General features: G+C 35.7%; 1 protein-coding gene across 1 annotated transcript in view; it reads right to left on the reverse strand.

Moving 5' to 3' along the window:
* Positions 1-17,504, reverse strand: part of APPBP2 (amyloid beta precursor protein binding protein 2) — a 49,009-nt gene that overhangs the window by 17,973 nt on the left and 13,532 nt on the right. Inside the window, exons 2-4 of the mRNA XM_007086758.3 lie at positions 9,740-9,828; positions 7,103-7,254; positions 4,489-4,612 (exon numbers count right to left, since the gene is read on the reverse strand). Coding sequence (XP_007086820.1) covers positions 4,489-4,612; positions 7,103-7,254; positions 9,740-9,828 — 365 coding nt within the window. The remainder of the gene's footprint in view (positions 1-4,488; positions 4,613-7,102; positions 7,255-9,739; positions 9,829-17,504) is intronic.

Raw genomic sequence — 17,504 nt, forward strand, 5'->3', positions numbered from 1 at the left:
ATATAAAAAACAGATATTTAAAATTTATTTTTTCTAACTATACCAAAAATATTAACAGATCAATGACTCGGGATGAGAAACATGTAACAGTCTTCTAATCGCTATCATTTCTTTGTACAGTCAGGGAAAACAGATGGAATAACTTCAAATGAACCAAGACAACTCAATAAGGTGGCAAACAGTATACAATGCCAGTGTGTATCCTTCCAACATTCTCCATACAGTTATCTGCTTTTAGAAAAGCCTAAAACCCTCCAGCAAAATAATATACTAATGTTAACCAAAGATTCTGAATTTTTTATAACGTCAAATTCAAACTTAAAGCAGAAATAAGCAGTCATTTTCAGGCTTTCCTAGAATGGAGAATTGAATGGATTTATATTTTTAAGCAGAAATATAAAAGAAAAAATGTATGTTTTGGTATACATTTCAAGTAAAAAAAATTTTTCAATGTTTTATTTTTGAGAGAGAGAGAGCATGAGTGGGGGAGAGACAAGGAGGGGAAACAGAGGATCTGAAGCAGGCTCCAGGCTCTGTGCTGACAGCAGAGAGCCCAACGCAGGGTTCAAACCCACGAACCATGAGATCATGACCCAAGTTGATGTCAGACGGTTAACTGACCAAGCCACCCAGGCATCCTGGTATATAGAAAATTTTTAATGCTAAAGTAAGTGTACTGATACAGAAAAAAGAGACAATGTCATTTGACTGCCAAATTGCTATTCTAATGGTCAAGTAGTTAGCAATGATCCCTGTCACAATGGAAACTACGCACAGGAAAATAGAACTGAAAACTAGTAAAAGATTACTGGAAAAAGAAATATGCTGGTTCATATGATAAAGTTTTGAGAGACTCTTACAGTCCATTATTGACTGAACACCTATTATGTGCCAGTCATTTTTCTAAGTGAAAGGGATGCAGTGGTAAATAAGACCCTAAGGAGATTCACTCTAGGGGGAAGGAGTATAGGAGCCTACACTCAGCGTGGAGCCTGCTTGAGATTCTCTTTCGATCTTTCTCCACCCCACCACCTCTCTCCCCCACTCACTCTTGCTCTCTCTCAAATTAAATTTTTTTTTTTTTTTTTTTTTTTTTTTTTAAGAAATCTCTACATCTGGGTGCCTGGGTGGCTCAGTTGGTTGGGTATCTGATTTCAGCTCAGGTCATGATCTCGCAGTTCGTGAGTTCAAGCCCTGTATTGGGCTCTGCACTGACAGCAAGGAGCCTGCTTGGAATTCTCTCTCCTTTCATCTCTGCCCTTCCCCTGCTCACACACTCTCTCTCTCAAAATAAATAAAATAAACATTAAAAACAAAATAAGAAATCTCTACATCCAATGTGGGGCTCCAACTCACGACCCCAAGGTCAAGAGTCATGCTCTACCGACTGAGCCAGCCAGGTGCCCCATGATCAGGAACTTCCTAAAGAAGGTTCTCAGGGTAGATATGGAAGAATTCTCTTGAGAAGCTAACATTTGAGTTGATACCTAAATGATGAAGAAGCAATCATGTGAAGGTCTGTGAGGAAGCATGTTTCAAACAGAAGGAATAACTGCAAAGGCCCTGAGAAAGGGAAAAAAATGTGGCATAATCAAAAAACAGACAAAAGACCAACATGTCTGAAGTATTATGAATAAAGGATTATGTAAAAAGAGATGAGAAAGCAGGGGTGTCTGGATGGCTCAGTTGGTTAAGCATCCAACTCTTGATCTCAGCTCAGGTCATGATCTTAGTTTGGGAGATCAAGCCCTTAGTTGGACTCTGTGCTGACAGCATGGAGGCTGCTTGGGATTCTCCCTTTCCCTTTCTCTTTGCCCTTCCCTCCCTCTCTCTCTCTCTCTCTCTCTCTCTCAAAATAAACAAACTTAAAAAAAGAGAGAGAGGGGCACTTGAGTGGCTCAGTCAGTTGAGCGTCCAACTTCAGCTCAGGTCATGATCTCACATTCCATGGGTTTGAGCCCCACATTGGGCTCTGGGCTGACAGCTCAGAGCCTGGAGCCTGCTTCGGATTCTATATCTCCATCTTTCTCTGCCCCTTCCCTGCTCATGCTCTCTCTCTCACACACTCTCTCTCAGAAATAAATAAAACATTAAAAAAAAATTTTTTTAAGAAGATAGAGAGATGAGAAAGCAGAGATAACAAAGATTTAATAGGGCCTTGCCAGGTCAGGGTAAGGAGTTTTGGCTGTAACAGTGAGATCTGGTTTATGCTCTAGAACAACGCTAATAGAATTTCCTGAAATATTCTATATCTGCTCTGCTCAATCTGGTAGCCACCAGCCACAAGTGTCTACTGAGTATCTGAAATGTGCCTAATGTGACTGAGGACCCAGTTTTTAACTTTAATTAATTTTATAAAGTTGTACATGGTTAATGACTATATACTGGACAGTGCAACTCTAGAAAGACTCCTCTGGCTACAGTGTGGAAGATGGATTATAATAAAGCCAAGAGTGAAAGGAAGACAACCAGGACAGAAGGTATTACAACAGTCCAAAAAAACCCAAAAATGACCTTGAGAAAAAAAGATACGTATTAGAGATACAGAGTTGGTAGTGATCCAAAGGGTTCAATGAGGAAAAGGTTAAACTCAAGCACAGGCTGTAAATTTACAGAAGGAAAAGAACAGTATTCACCTCTCATTTATGCAATACTAGAAATTGCATTTCCAACAATATTCACTATATTCTCACTAAAAATAAATTTCTAGAAATTATTTAATAATTGGCATATGATGGGGTATCAAACTAAATATTTTAAGCCAGAAATGCACAGCTTGACATTTTCTCCACTTCCTGCTGGTTGTCTACTGAAACAAAAGGGCAAATTAAACATATGGAGACTCTTCAGGGTCTGTATGTCCATCTGGGCTGACACAGAGCAGGATGAAGGATCCAAGAAACTTTTAGATTCAACTGAGGATCCAATTTTGCCTTAATATACTCAGTCTAATGAAAAGGCAGGTTCTCAAGGTTCTCCAAATGTGGTTCTACAATGTAAGTATAGTATTTTATTATCTTTTAAAAATATTTTATTTTTAAGAGCAGTTTTAGGTTCACAATAAAACTGAGAAGGTACAGATTTCTCATATACCTTCTTTCTCATAGCATGTTATTCTTTTTTAATGTTTTGTTTTTGAAAGAGGGCACGCAAGCAGGGGAGGGGCAGAGAGAGAGGGGCAGAAGATCCAAAGCGGGCTCTGCCCTTGACAGTTGCAAGCCTGATGCAGGGCTCAAATTCATGAACTGTGAGATCACGACTTGAGCTGAAGTCAGACACAACTGACTGAGCCACCTAGACGCCCCTCCCATAGTATGTTATTTTTATGAGAAAATACATTTGTATCTACCTGATCAACAGCTATTGTCAAAAGCAATTACTATTTAACTGGTTAAACTATTCACTGTTTGGAAGGAAAATATACAAGTTTAGAAGTCATTAGCTTATGAATATATTCATGTTAAGACTGAGCAAGATGGGGCGCCTAGGTGGCTCAATTGAGTTCCAACTCTGGATTCTGGGTCACATGATCTCATGGTTCAGGAGTTTGAGCCCCATATGGGGTTCTCTGCATCAGCACAGCTCGCTTCAGATCCTGTCTCCCTTTCTCTGTGCTCCTCCCCTGCTCGCACCTGCGCAGGCTCTCTCTCATTCTCTCTCTCAGAAATAAATAAACATTAAAAAAAATGTCAAATCAAATTTGGGGACAGAGAGAAAACTTACATAAAAATACCCATAACTAAATGTTACATAGAAAAAACGAAGACAGTAAAAAAGAAGAGTTATTTCTAGCCTTGCCTGCCTTTCCTTTAAGTACATGTTAAAAAATGTATTTTTAAACAAAATAGTTATTTATAAATAAAATACTAATCTTATTACACAATTCTAGAAATGTAAACAAGGGTAAAAAAAATAAACACCCAAGAAAAACATGTTTTTATTTTCCCAGCATCCAGTGCCTAGCACAGTTTTGGGTACACTGAGGCATTCAATAAATAATTGTTGAGTGAATGAACACACAAGCTCTACGACATAGCAAAAATATATATATAAAATAGGGACACCTAGGTGGCTCAGCTGGTTAAGCATTCAACTTCGGTTCAGCTCATGATCTCAGGGTTCGTGAGTTTGAGCCCCACATTGAGCTCTCTGCTGTCAGCACAGAGCCTGCTTCAGATCCTTTGTCTCTCTCTCTCTCTGCCCCTCCCCACTCTCATGCTCTCTCTCTCTCCCAAAAATACATACATACATACATACATATATACATACATAAAATATACAGTCTGGTTCATAATATTCAAATCTAAACTAAGATGCCCATAGCAAGTTAACTATATTTTGGTGATCAGAGATAGGAGGCCAGATTAATGAAACTATGACAAACAAATATAACCTCTGAGGTTTGTCCAATTGTTAGGAGTATACTTATACAAGCTAAAACTATAAAAGCCACTAAGGACCATTACAGTAGGATTTGTTCCAACTTACCTCACACAACATTCTACTGCACGAAACCAATGAAGCATCTCATCATGTAGAGTACACAACTGAAGGCAGGACAGAAAAACTTTCTCAGCATCGCTGTACCACCCTGCATCTGAAAGAAAGCCACCTAAAGGACAAGAAAACCAGTAACTTTAAATAATTTTAAATAATTTAATAAGTAATTTTTAAAATAATTTAATAAATCACTTGAAAGCTAAAATGACACGCTTAAAATTAGTATTATCTAAAATGAAAACACCCGTAATATTAAAGTCCTGTGTTTAGCCCAAAACAAAGCTACTGTGAAACAAAAAACAAAACAAAAACTTTCAAACTAGGGGGATTAGATCAAAGTTGAGACTTTGAATAAGGAGTCAAGAGTTTTAACCCTCTAAAAATACTCTATACTCTAAGAATTGACATTTTCCAGTTAATTAGCCATATATTTCAATAATCCTAACATTTTCAGTCTCTCTATACCCAATCTCAAAGAACATCTCAATAAAGCTATTATTAAGAAAATTGCCTCCATTGTCTCCAAATTGCGATAATTTTAGGATCAAGACCAATAACTTAACTATGAGTTTGTTAGAACTTGATTCTACCTGCAAGATATTTCTTCAGTCTGGCTCATTATAACAACCAGACATTGGTATAAATGTTTGTGGAGCTGACAGAGGACGTCAATGAACACTAAAAACTTTCTGCCTTTCACTTTGGTTGATACTGAAGTTGTTCTACAGATTTTTACATAATCATCTAGGACCAAAGGGATGTCAACCTTAACATTCATCAAGATCACAGATACTCTTTTGCTAGAGACATTTTTGGGGGACAATTCTTGGCTGCAGTTTTATTCCATGGACTATCAAAGGATAAATTTCTTTTCAGGAAAAATGTTCTGAAGTTCTTCCAGCAAACTGTCTATGACCACTACAAAGAATTATTCTAAGATTGAAGGAAATGATCATGAAAATTTGTTAGCAAAGAAAGTGTATGTGCATGTGTAAGAGAGCTAAAACAGGCATGTGCACACATTAATGTAAGGAGTTAAAAATGAAAGGTAGTCTGTGTTGATGGAACAGTCCTGTATCTTGATGGTAATGAGTTATATGAATCTTTACATGGAATCAACTGCATAGAAACATACACACGCGTGAGTACATGTAAAAATTGTTGAAAATGCAATAAGGTCTGTAGTCTACTTAACAGTACTAAACTTGGGGGCACCTGGGTGGTTCAGTTGGTTAAGCATCCGTCTTTGGCTCAGGTCATGATCTTACGGTTCATGAGTCCGAGCCCATCAGGCTCTGTGCTCACAGCTCAGAGCCTGGAGCTTGCTTCAGATTCTGTGTCTCCCTCTCTCTGCCCCCCCGCCCCCCACATCTCTCTCTCTCTCTCTTTCCCTCTCAAAAATAGACATTAAAAAAAATTTTTTTAAATAGTGTTAAAGTCATGTCAATTCTTGGTTTTGATATTGCCTGTGAATCTATAATTATTTCAAAAAAATTTTTTTAAAGAAAGTAAAAAGAAGGGTAAGTAACAACTTTAATAAGTAGTTGCCTGAAACATACTTATCTATGTAGATTTGTAAAAAATATATAAAATGTTATGCAGGGGTGCTTGGGTGGCTCAATTGTTTAACCGTCTGACTCTTGATTTCAGCTCAGGTTATGATCTCATGGTTCATGGGTTCGAGCCTCATGTCAGGCTCAGTGCAGACAGAACAGAGCCTGGTTGGGATTCTCGATCTCCATCTCTTTCTGTCCCTCCCCCATTCACGCTCTCTGTGTCTTTAAAACAAACATTTAAAAAAATTTCTTTTTAATGTTTATTGTTTATTATTTATTTTTGAGAGAGAGAAACAGAGCACAAGTGGGGGAGAGACAGAGAAGGAGACACAGAATCCAAAGCAGGCTCCAGGCTCCAAATTGCCAGAACCAATCCAGGGCTCGAACTCACGAACGCGAGATCATGACTTAAGCCAAAGTTGGCTGCTTAACTGACTGAGCCACCAGGCACCCCCAAATAAACATTTTTTTTAATGTTCCACAAAATGTAAACAGTATTTTTCTCTATATATAACAAACAAAACCTTCTCAGACTCCTTCCCCATATGTTTTCAGTATTCTTGTAACATCCCATCAGGAAATACAGGATTACCCTCATTTTAGAGACTGAAAAACTGAGGCCTTAAAAGGATTAAGTCTCATGCCACAGCATATGGTAAGCTGGTGAAAGAGGCTGGAGGCAGCAGGACATGTTAGCAAAACATGTGGTAAGGAATTTATAGATGCAGGATTCTAAACTTTTAGTACACTACCAGCTATGTGACTTGAGCAAGTTCTTAACTTTTCTGAATCTTTCATTTGTAAAGTGCCATTAATACCATCACACCACTGGAATGTTATGAGGATTTGGAAAATATAACATTTAAATGCCTACTTTGGTGTTTGGCACAAAGTTAACATTCAATAAATCACACCTAATTTTTCTGATGTTTTTCTCAACCTCCTTATGTAGACTTTGGGAATGTTCTGGTGTAATCCTTTATCATTAGTAGGTTTAATGAGTCATGTCCTACAATAAAACACTTCTCTATTTTACTATTACTTACCTAAAACAAAGCCAACCTGAATGGCTTTTTCTTTTACTGCAGCATCAGATTCTGCTATGTAAGAGCACCGCCTACTGAATGAGTAGGCCAAGACTGAAGCAACTTTCACACCATGATCCATCAAAGCCTGGAAACAATGATGAAGCAAATGTCTGAAAGAGAAGAAAAGATTATTTTATAAAGATAACATATTTTACAGTTTTAGAAAGTGCTAGCTTGATTTTTATTTCTTTTTAAGTTTATTTATTTATTTTGAGGGAGAAAGAAAGAGAACACATGTGCATGGGTGTGCACAGGTGTGTGCAAGCAAGAAGGCAAGGGGCAGAGAAAGAGGGAGAGAGAGAATCCCAAGCAGGATCCACGCTGGGAATGAAGGGCTTGAACTCACGAACTGTGTGATCATGACCTAAGCCCAAATCAAGAGTTGGACACTTAACTGACTGAGCACCCTGGCGTCCACTAGCTTTCTTTTTAAAAAATAACACTACCATTATTTTCCAAGATGGAATAAGATACAAAAAACTTTCTGCCTTATGAATTATGAGGCCATAATAATCCATAATTTAGCCTAATATTTTTATTCAGTAGATCACTGTGTGTTCCTGTATGTGTAAACAAATGTCAATAAAAAAGAATAAAACTAACTTTTCTTTTTTAAAAATTATTTGAGAAAGAGAGAGAGAGAGAGAGAGAACACGAGCAGGGGAGAGGGGCAGAGGGAGAGAGACAGAATCCTAAGCAGGCTCCACACAGTGTGGAGCCTGACGTGGAGCTCGATCCCACAACCCTGGGATCCTGACCTGTGCCAAAATCAAGAGTCCCTGAGCCGAAATCAAGAGTCAGATGATCGACCAACTGAGCCACCCAGGCGCCCCTAAAACTAACTTTTAAAAACCAAATCATCTTATAATTCAATAATAACCCAATTTAAAAATGGGAAATGGATTTGAATAGAGATTTCTCCAAAGAAAGTATACAAATGACCAATAAGTACAAGAAAAGATGCTCAACATCATTAGTCATAAGGGACATGCAAACCCAAATCACAATGAGATACCACTTCACACCTGCTAGGATGTAATCATTATTCTAAAAAAGTGATGACAAAAATATGTAAAAATTGGAACTCTCATACATTGATGGTAGGAACATAAAATGATACAGCCACTATGGAAAACAGTTTAGAGTTTACTAAAAAAATTAAACAGAGTTATCATATGTATACACCCTTAGTTATATACACAATTGAAAACATATGCCTACACAAAATCTTGTCCATAAACGTTCACAGCAGTATTATCATAATAGCCAAACAGCCAAAATGTTCACCAACAGATGACTAGATAAATAAAACACAGTATATTCATACAATGGAAAATTATTCAGCCATAAAAGGAAAGAAGTACTAATACAAGCAACAACATGAATAAACCTTCCAAACATTGTAAGTAAAAGAAGCCAGTCACAAAAGACCATATACCATATGATTCTCTTTTCTAGAACAGGTAAATCTAGAGACAGAAAATTGATTAATGGTAGGCTGGGGGTAAGAGGAAATAGGAAGTGATTGTTAATGGGTACAGGGTTTCTTTATGGGGTGATGAAAATGTTCTAGAATTAGATGGTGGTGATGGTTGCAAAACCTTGTGAATATACTAAAGACACTGAATTAATTATATAATTTAAAATAGTGAATGTGGTGGTATGTGAATTATATCTTAATAAAAAACTCTTAAATAACAAAATTGTAAATACCAGAATTACTGCTTTGGATAAAGGGGAAAAAAGTCAAACTACATGCTTTTAGTTTCACAAATACATTAAACACTTACCAAGGGATTTTGACTTGGTGAAAGATAACCTGAGAGATGAAAGAGAGGTATTCCACTAAATCTTTACAATGGCTACGTTTAGAATTGTATAGAGAAATTTAAATTCCAGAAAGGTAACCTTTTCTTAAAGAATGCTCTTTTAAAAGTTTTGCTATAGCCTTCTTTTACCAAAATGAAGTTCTCATTTATTTATTTTACAGATTAATTTTAATTATTCAACTAACCAAAAAGTTCCTCTACAGTACACAGGCCACATTTCAAAGTTACCTCTAACAGCGAAATTATATTATTTACTTATTATTTTCCTCTCTCAAATACAAAATCCATGAGGAAGAGATATCGTAGAACTTATTCACAGCATCTTGAACAGTACCTGATGCGTACTAGGCATTGAACAAGTATATACTTAGTTAATTTGTTGAACAAATAAAACAACTTGGCAATATTCATATTAGAAATTAGCAGTATTTTATAAAACTATATTCTTATTTTCCTAGAAGTGTGGGTTAGGAAAAAGGAATAGCATTTAAAGCAAATTTCAGGAAGAATGCTAAAGAGAACAGCAAGTATATAATCAAAGGCTGTGTCGTCTATACTTGTATGTGGCTCCACCACATGTAACAGCCAAAATAGGGAAGATGAATTCAGTCTCCTTTTCTTGAACACAAAAAGCAAGGTGGTAATGATGGTTTCAAAACAATGGGTAGGTAGGTACTTAATGTCACTGAATTGTACACTTAAAAAGTTACAATGATAAAATTTAGGTTATGTATGGTTCACTACAATTTTTAAAAAGTGTATTTACCTTTTATCCAAAGCTCTCAATACTTTAGCAAAAACTTCCAATTCACAAAATTCACTGCCCAGTTGACATAAGCGTCCCTGTTGGTAAAGCTGAAATGAAAAATAAAAAAGGTAATTAAAAATTTTTAATTTAATTTTAATTTTACTTTAATTATACTTCTAGATATAATTCGATGGACTTAATATTTAATGAATTTAATGGGTACTACCCAAAGTCAGTATGATTCCACAGCAATAGTAAATTAACAAATTTTTACAATTCATACAAGACATTTTAATAGTTGTATATAAAGTTAAAAATTAACATTTAAAATTAATTTAATTTAAAAATTAGTATCTGATACATGTTAAATTCTACAAAGTGCTATACACTTATTAAATAAACATAAAAAGTTATGTTCAAGAAACTTTTAAAATTAACAGATCATGTCTAAAGTAATCCAGGATGGCGGGGGGGGGGGGGGGGGGGTGCCTGGCTGGCTCAGTCAGGAGAGTGTGCAACTTTTGATCTCAGGGTTGTGAGTTCAGGCCCCACATTGGGTAAAGAGACTGCTTAAAAATAAAATCTTAAATAAAGTAATCCAGGATGAAAAAATAAATTAAAATAATCCAAGATGGCAGGATTTCTAATCATGTCACAATCCCTTACTCATTTTGCCTGACTTTTTAGAACTTCTTTTAAAAGTAACATTTTAACAAATGTGTTCAATGTTTATCACAAATAATATATGCACACGGTTAAAAAGAGACAAATACTACTGTCCCTCCTTCTCCCACTCCAGCTTCACCAAATGCTTTGAATTTTTATATGCTATATAAATATAGTGCCTTAGAAGGCTGGAATTTTATCTTATTCACTTTATATTACACTTAACTCTTAGCTCAGTTTACAGAACAGGGGTTTCAAAAAGAAGACAAGATCTAGAGTTCATGTGCCAAAATGGGCCAGTTAACTTTGTGCTGGGAAAATATACTACAAACTCAATCAACTAGTTCTTGGGCATAAATCACTAGTCACAATGGAAGCCAGGTCAAATTACATAAGTATATTAATGCAAATCAATAAGGACTGCTGTGAAAAATCCGTAACAATTACCGAAGAGAAGAGATAAGGGGCTACCACATGCCCAGGAAGGGGAAGCAAAATGTCATCTTCATATAAAACGGTTGGATACTCATATTAACAGTAAACTTTCGTAAGGAAAGATTTGCTAATTTTAGAGATGATTATGTTTTCTGCTATAGTAAGAGCTTCTGGGAATGTAAACAGTAAAATTCACTATTATTAATCACTGTCATATTTACTTTGACTATTAACCAACAGAGAATAACTCAGAAAATAAAGTTGAGAATGTATGACCTAATCCGTATTTGGGAGCTTAACAAAGTGATAAGTTTTTATTTAGGGCAGAAAAGTAAATCTACTTATCAAAATAAATATATACACACACTCCCAAAATGGTATAGTACAAAAAAACCTCACTTCTTACCAAAATAACTTATCATTAGCAAACTTAAGGCTTAGAATTTCTTTAAGATAGGAGAATGAAAACAAGTTATACAACCTTTTTGCCTGTACTCACCAAAGACAATTAAGCTTTGTATACATTACAACTCATCGTATGCCTTTAATGACTGAAAACTGGTATATCTTACTAAATGGGATTTGAAATTAAAATTCTGAAAAGTTGCTTCCTTAGTTACAATGTAAACATGCCCTTATTAACACAAGCCCCTCCCCCCCCTTTTACTCTGTTCAATTTTTCTAGCTAAAAATGGGTTCACATTTAAATTCTGGGAAGAGGGTAATGACTTAATTGTTTCCAATTATCCTTACCAGGTTTATCCAAAAATGCAAACTTAGACATTCTGTGAATGGGATTTGCGGATACTGATCCAGAATAAAAATAGCATTTAATTCTTAAAAAGATCTAATATGTGCCAGGCATTGTTCTAAGTGCTTTTCATAAGTAACTCACTCTATACTTTCACAGATAAGGAAATTGAGGCATATAAAATTAAATAACCTGCTCAAAATCATACAACTAAAAAGTGGTAAAGCACAAATCCGGCCCCTGGCAGTCTGTTTTTACATCCATGTTCTTAATAATGTACACTACACTGCCTCTTAAAGATAATCTATCAGGAAGGAAGAGTATATATAAAAAGAGTAATTTTTAGCTTGGTTGGGGGGAGTCGGATGGGCTAAATGGGTAAGGGGCATTAAGGAATCTACTACTAAAATCATTGTTGCACTATACGCTAACTTGGATGTAAATTAAAAATAAATAAATAAATAAATAAAAAGGGTGATTTTTAACGTTTTTATAGCAGACTTAAAGATTTATTCTTTCATAGATTCATACAGCTTATAGAGTAGAGCTTGGAGGAAACTGAGGCTCCAGATTCCTTGGTAAGAATTCTGATTAGATTTTTAAAAATCTGACTTATTTAGGGGGTCCCTGGGGGCTCAGTTGGTTAAGGTAATGATTTTACAGTTCGTGAGTTCGAGCCCCACATTGGGCTCTGTGCTGACAGCTCAGAGCCTGGAGCCTGCTTCAGATTCTGTGTCTCCTTCTCTCTGCCCCTCCCCTCCTTGTGCACACGCGTTCTCTCTCTTTCTCACAAATAAAGAAACATTAAAAAAAATTTTTTTTTAATCTTACTTACTTCAGTTCATTGTTAAGTGTTTCATATTATATTCTGTACCCAATGAATAACAAGGCTATTAAAGGACTCTATCAACTTTTGGTTCTTTAAGGGAAAATAGTTTATTTTTAGAAGTAGGTAAATTACCTCCCAAGAGATATAAAACCAGGCAATATAATACAACTAAAACAATACTGGAAAGGTATGAAGACAAACCAATCAATGGAACAAAATGCAAACTTCAAAAGCAGACCACAGTGTGTAAAAAATTAACATGATGAAGAAAAAAATTTTTTGATCACTGAAGAAGGAGCTAACAAAGAGTGCATAAAAATGGGGAAAGGAGGAGCGCCTGGATGCTCAGTCGGTTGGGCATCCGACTCTAGATCAGGTCATGATCTCAAGTTCCAGGTATAGGCCCCATGTGGAGCCTGCTCAAGATTCTCTCTCTCCACCCTTCCTGTGGGTGCATGCATGTGCTCTCTTTCTCTTTCTCAAAACTTAAAAAAAAGGGGGGGGGGGCACCTGGGTGGCTCAGTAGGTTAAGCATCAATCAGACTTTGGCTCAGGTCATGATCTCACGATTAGTGAGATCCCTTTGTCCCCCGTCTGCCCCTCCCCTGGCTCGTGTGCATGCTGTCACTCAAAAAGAAACAAACATTAAAAAAATGGGAAAACAAAGTTAGATGTCTCCTAATAAAATATAGTAAAAATAAATTCCAGACTTAAATGACAGCAATATTAAAAGCTACTTGGTAAACACTGCCTTTTGAAACATATCACAGGCAAAAATCATAGAGATAAGTGATTACATAAAACCCTAAAATGCCCGAGAATATAAAATATTATAAATAAAAAATGTAAATACAACGAAACCAAGTAAAATATTAGTGACACACATATATAAGAATTAACACCTTGAAGATACAAAGGGATGGAATTCCTGGTGATGTTTTAGAACAGACTAAAGTAAAAATCTTATAACATACTGAAGGAAAAACTACTGCAAGGGAAATGCAAGCCAGCCCCAAACCCAGAAAACTCTTTGGGAGATAAAGATGGGGATGAAAGTCTTCCTTAACCAGAGGGATTTTTAATTGGTTGCTTTCCCAGCCAATTCAAAATCACCACAGGCTAAGACTGAACAGCTTAGTTTTGACATCAGATTAGCATACAAAATAATCTTGGCTAATTCCCAACAACAGAAACTTGGAAAGGTTTAGAAAAAAACATAAAAGAAAGTGAATTCAAGCTATGGTCTAAGAACATACAGACACAATCTATGAAACTCATGTACCTCACTCATGTTTGAAACTGTTATCCCCTCTTGAAGAGTCAGTAAAGAGCAAAAATCTTCAGAAATGAAAAGCAGTTGTTATCAAAGAAAAATTACCATGACACGTAAAAATGAACAAGTTTTAGAAAAGTTTGAGCAATATAAGCCCTCTTTTGTTTTTAAATTGTTTATCTACCATTACATATGTGTATGTTTTTTCAAAAGCTGGACAATATTCAATAAACTGCACATATGTGAGACAGGATTTATATTTCAAATTGTTCACTTGGATTACTGAAAAGGTTAGGTAGAACTGGCTTCTCCATTACCACTCTTGTCCTCTTCTAATCAATTCTGCACAGCAGCCAGAATGATCTTTTAAAAATGTAAATTATTTCATGGCATTCCTTGTTTAAAACTTTTCAATGGCAGCCTCAGTGTGAACATAATTCAAAATTTTTAATATGGGCTACAAGTCTCTAAAAGTTATCTGACTCCTGCCTATTTTTCAAACCTCATTTTTTACCATTCTTTCTCCCTGTCTCCTATATTCCTGCCACATTAGCTTTCTTTTAGCTCTATCTCACCTCGTGAGTTTTGCACACATATGCTACTGCCTCCACATGAAGCACTAGTACTGTGATTCTTTGACGGGTTAATCTGTTAACTCTTCCTAATGGTCTCCACTAATTTGTCACCTTCTCATAGAGACCTGCCCTTTACTCCCCAATCTAAATTCTGTTCCCTGTTATACTTTCTCATGACACACTGTATTTTCCTCCATATCAGCATCAAGACATACATGCACACATTCACTAAACTTGTTCAACATGTCACTCCATTACACTCTACACTGTGAGGTGACCACTGTTATCACTATACCCCCAATACCTAGCACATTGCATAGCATTAGCTAGATATACATTCAATGCTTTCTGAATCCATAATCCAAATTGGTAGCGATCTACTTTGGATGGAACTCAACCTCAGAAAAAACAAACAAAAAAAAAGCAAGACACAGTCTCTATTCTGAAGTTTACAGTTAGAGAATCAAATATTTAGTATTGTTATTCTATCATTATTTATTGAAACTGCCCAAATTTAGCTAAAGAATTCAACACTTAGGGAAAAACCCCAGCTTCATACATAGTTACTTACTGTCTCCCAACCACACTGTGAGCACCTTAAAGAGAAACACTGATTAGGCATAATCTTATGTCCTTTCTCCATAGTACTCTATACAATAGTGCTCATACAATAAACTCTGAGAACAAATTTCAATGCAAACTTCATACACTAGTGTACCCTAGTGATGAAGAACATAAACTGCCAGTACCTAAATGTGAAAGTCAAGAACAAATTCTAAATAATAGATGCTTAAGTTGATAGACAAAAATAGATGTTTCCTATTAACATCTGATCTTTTACCAAGTACCCTGGCATATTCAGTACATGAAACTCATGGCTTACTGAACCTGTTTTATCTTTGTCATTTTTCACATCAAAGGCAAGAAACTATAGCTAGAAATATTCTACTTATTTTCTCATTAATAAATATCAGGAACATTTGTGTAAGACACTGTGCTAGGTATCAGGGCTATTTTAGTGACTATGGTCATCACAGGAATACAAAGTAAGAGTTGTTCTCTGATCTCAAAAAATGTAGAATCTGTCAGAGCAGAAAGATAATGCTCACAGATTATACAATGGAGGTAAACAGAGTGTTTTAGTATCACAAATGAAGTAACTACTCTAAGAAGAATTTCAGCTGAGTTTTGAAGACAAACAGGAGTAAAGCTTCTGGCAATAGGCAGATGACAGCGACACATATGAAAACCTTCCAGCTCTTTTCCAAACAAAAGGAACTGCTGAATAAAGTTATCAGAAGAGAACTTTTGAATAAATAGCTGAGTTTGAAACCAAGAGCAAAAACTTCACAGCTGTCAAAACTGAAAAACAGCTGGGAAGGAAGAAAAACAGAATAGTTTATACCTCTGAGTGGTTGTGGGTAGAGTACAAAACACCAGATAGGAAGGAGTCCAGACAGCAGATCCTTGTAAGCAAAGGGACTTGGAGCTGAACTACCTGCCTAAACCAGGAATGAAAAAGTCAAGAATATCCACAGCCTTCAAAGTCTGCAGTGAAAGACTGAAACTTCAAACCTAAGACACATAGGACTATGCAGTCCCAATTCATACTACCTAAATGATTTACAGACCCCAAACCCAAAACTTGGTATTAAAAGCTGAAATCTGAAATCAGTGAAACCCATGAAGCCCCCACAGAGACAAAGACTAAAACATCTAGAAAGGATGATGAAAATGTTTTAGATCATGATCACTGAAATCCAGGCTACAGGAAAACTATGCACTGTCTGTAAGACAAAGGATTCTCTTTCTTCAACAAATAAACTGCAAAGATAAGAAAACAGATGGAAAGGCCACCTATAGATCAAAAAAGACTTAAGAGAGAGATCAACCAACAGCCAACCTGTAGAACTTATCTAGATCCTGACCCAAATAAGCAAACTGTAAAATTACATACAAATTTCACATTTAAAACTGAAAATCGAATAACTGTATATTCAGTAACAGTAAGAAACTACTATTAAATTTTTTAGAGGTTGTAAGAGTAAGGTGGCTACTAAAACATTAGCAGATGAAATTATATGATGCCTAGATTTGCTTCCAAATACTATAGGAAAGGGGGATGTGGTAGAACAGATTTACCAAGACTGGCCAAAAATTGGTAACTGTTAAAGCTGGACAACAGACACACAGAGGTCATTCTATCTACTTTTGTGTTTAAATGTTTTAATAAAAGGTTTTTAAAAAAGAATGTCTCCTTTATCTCTAAACAAACGTCTCCTTCGCCTCTAAAATAAATGAAAGTAACAAATTGTTCTATTTAATACACACGTACTATCTTCACTCATATATTTACTCGAAAAATTCTCTAATCTCAAAATTCATCTGAAATGTAGCTCTGAAAAAATCCACATTGTAATATAATATTTCCTTTGTTCTTATATTGTATATGATATGTAAGTCCTGTAACTGATTACATTGGGGTCTCAGATTATAAATTCTTGGATTAAAGTGTCACAGAAGTATTTTAACATAATACACACATAATTAAAAGGTAAATGCTTTCTTTTGAAGATAAGACAACACTTAAATGTCTTGCTTCTTATTAACATTTTAATTTCTTAGCTGCTCTACCCTCATTGGTTCCATGTCATACTTTTTTAAATTTAATTCAACTGACCAACATGATTATTCTTATCTTGCAGGGCAAATGCTTTGCTTATTGGCAAGTAAGTCAAGAGGTTAATACACTCATATTATTAAAAAGCACAAGAAACAGTTAACACTCAAATAAGAGGGCAACCCTTTACTAAAGTTTAAATATGCTGTCCACATATGAAGATGCTATTGCATCCACATCCATTTAACAAGAAACTAAGAGTTTTTTCCCCATTCATTATGAGGATGAAATCAGGTCTAGTATACAGATTCTCTAACTCTATCCCTCAGTTGAGGGGGTCACTTGTGTAATTTACATGAGTATGTTAATGGTGGAAGAGGCTACCATGATATAAATGATCAAAAAATCTGGGTTAGTAGTAATACCTAACAACGATAACCAGCCATATGTAAGTCAATATGTGTCTGTGATCTCTTTTATTTGGTAAGAAGTTTCTCAGCTTCTCAAAGCTTCATTACCAATCTGCGGTGAAAATTAGGTCTATCCAGGAGGCAGTAGAAAGACAGCAGTATAGTTCTAAGAAATACATTCTGTCTCTATATGGAAACTCATTCTGTATTGTAGGTAACCAACT

This window comes from Panthera tigris, chromosome E1, assembly GCF_018350195.1.
Source record: "Panthera tigris isolate Pti1 chromosome E1, P.tigris_Pti1_mat1.1, whole genome shotgun sequence".
Classification (NCBI taxonomy): Eukaryota; Metazoa; Chordata; class Mammalia; order Carnivora; family Felidae; genus Panthera; species Panthera tigris.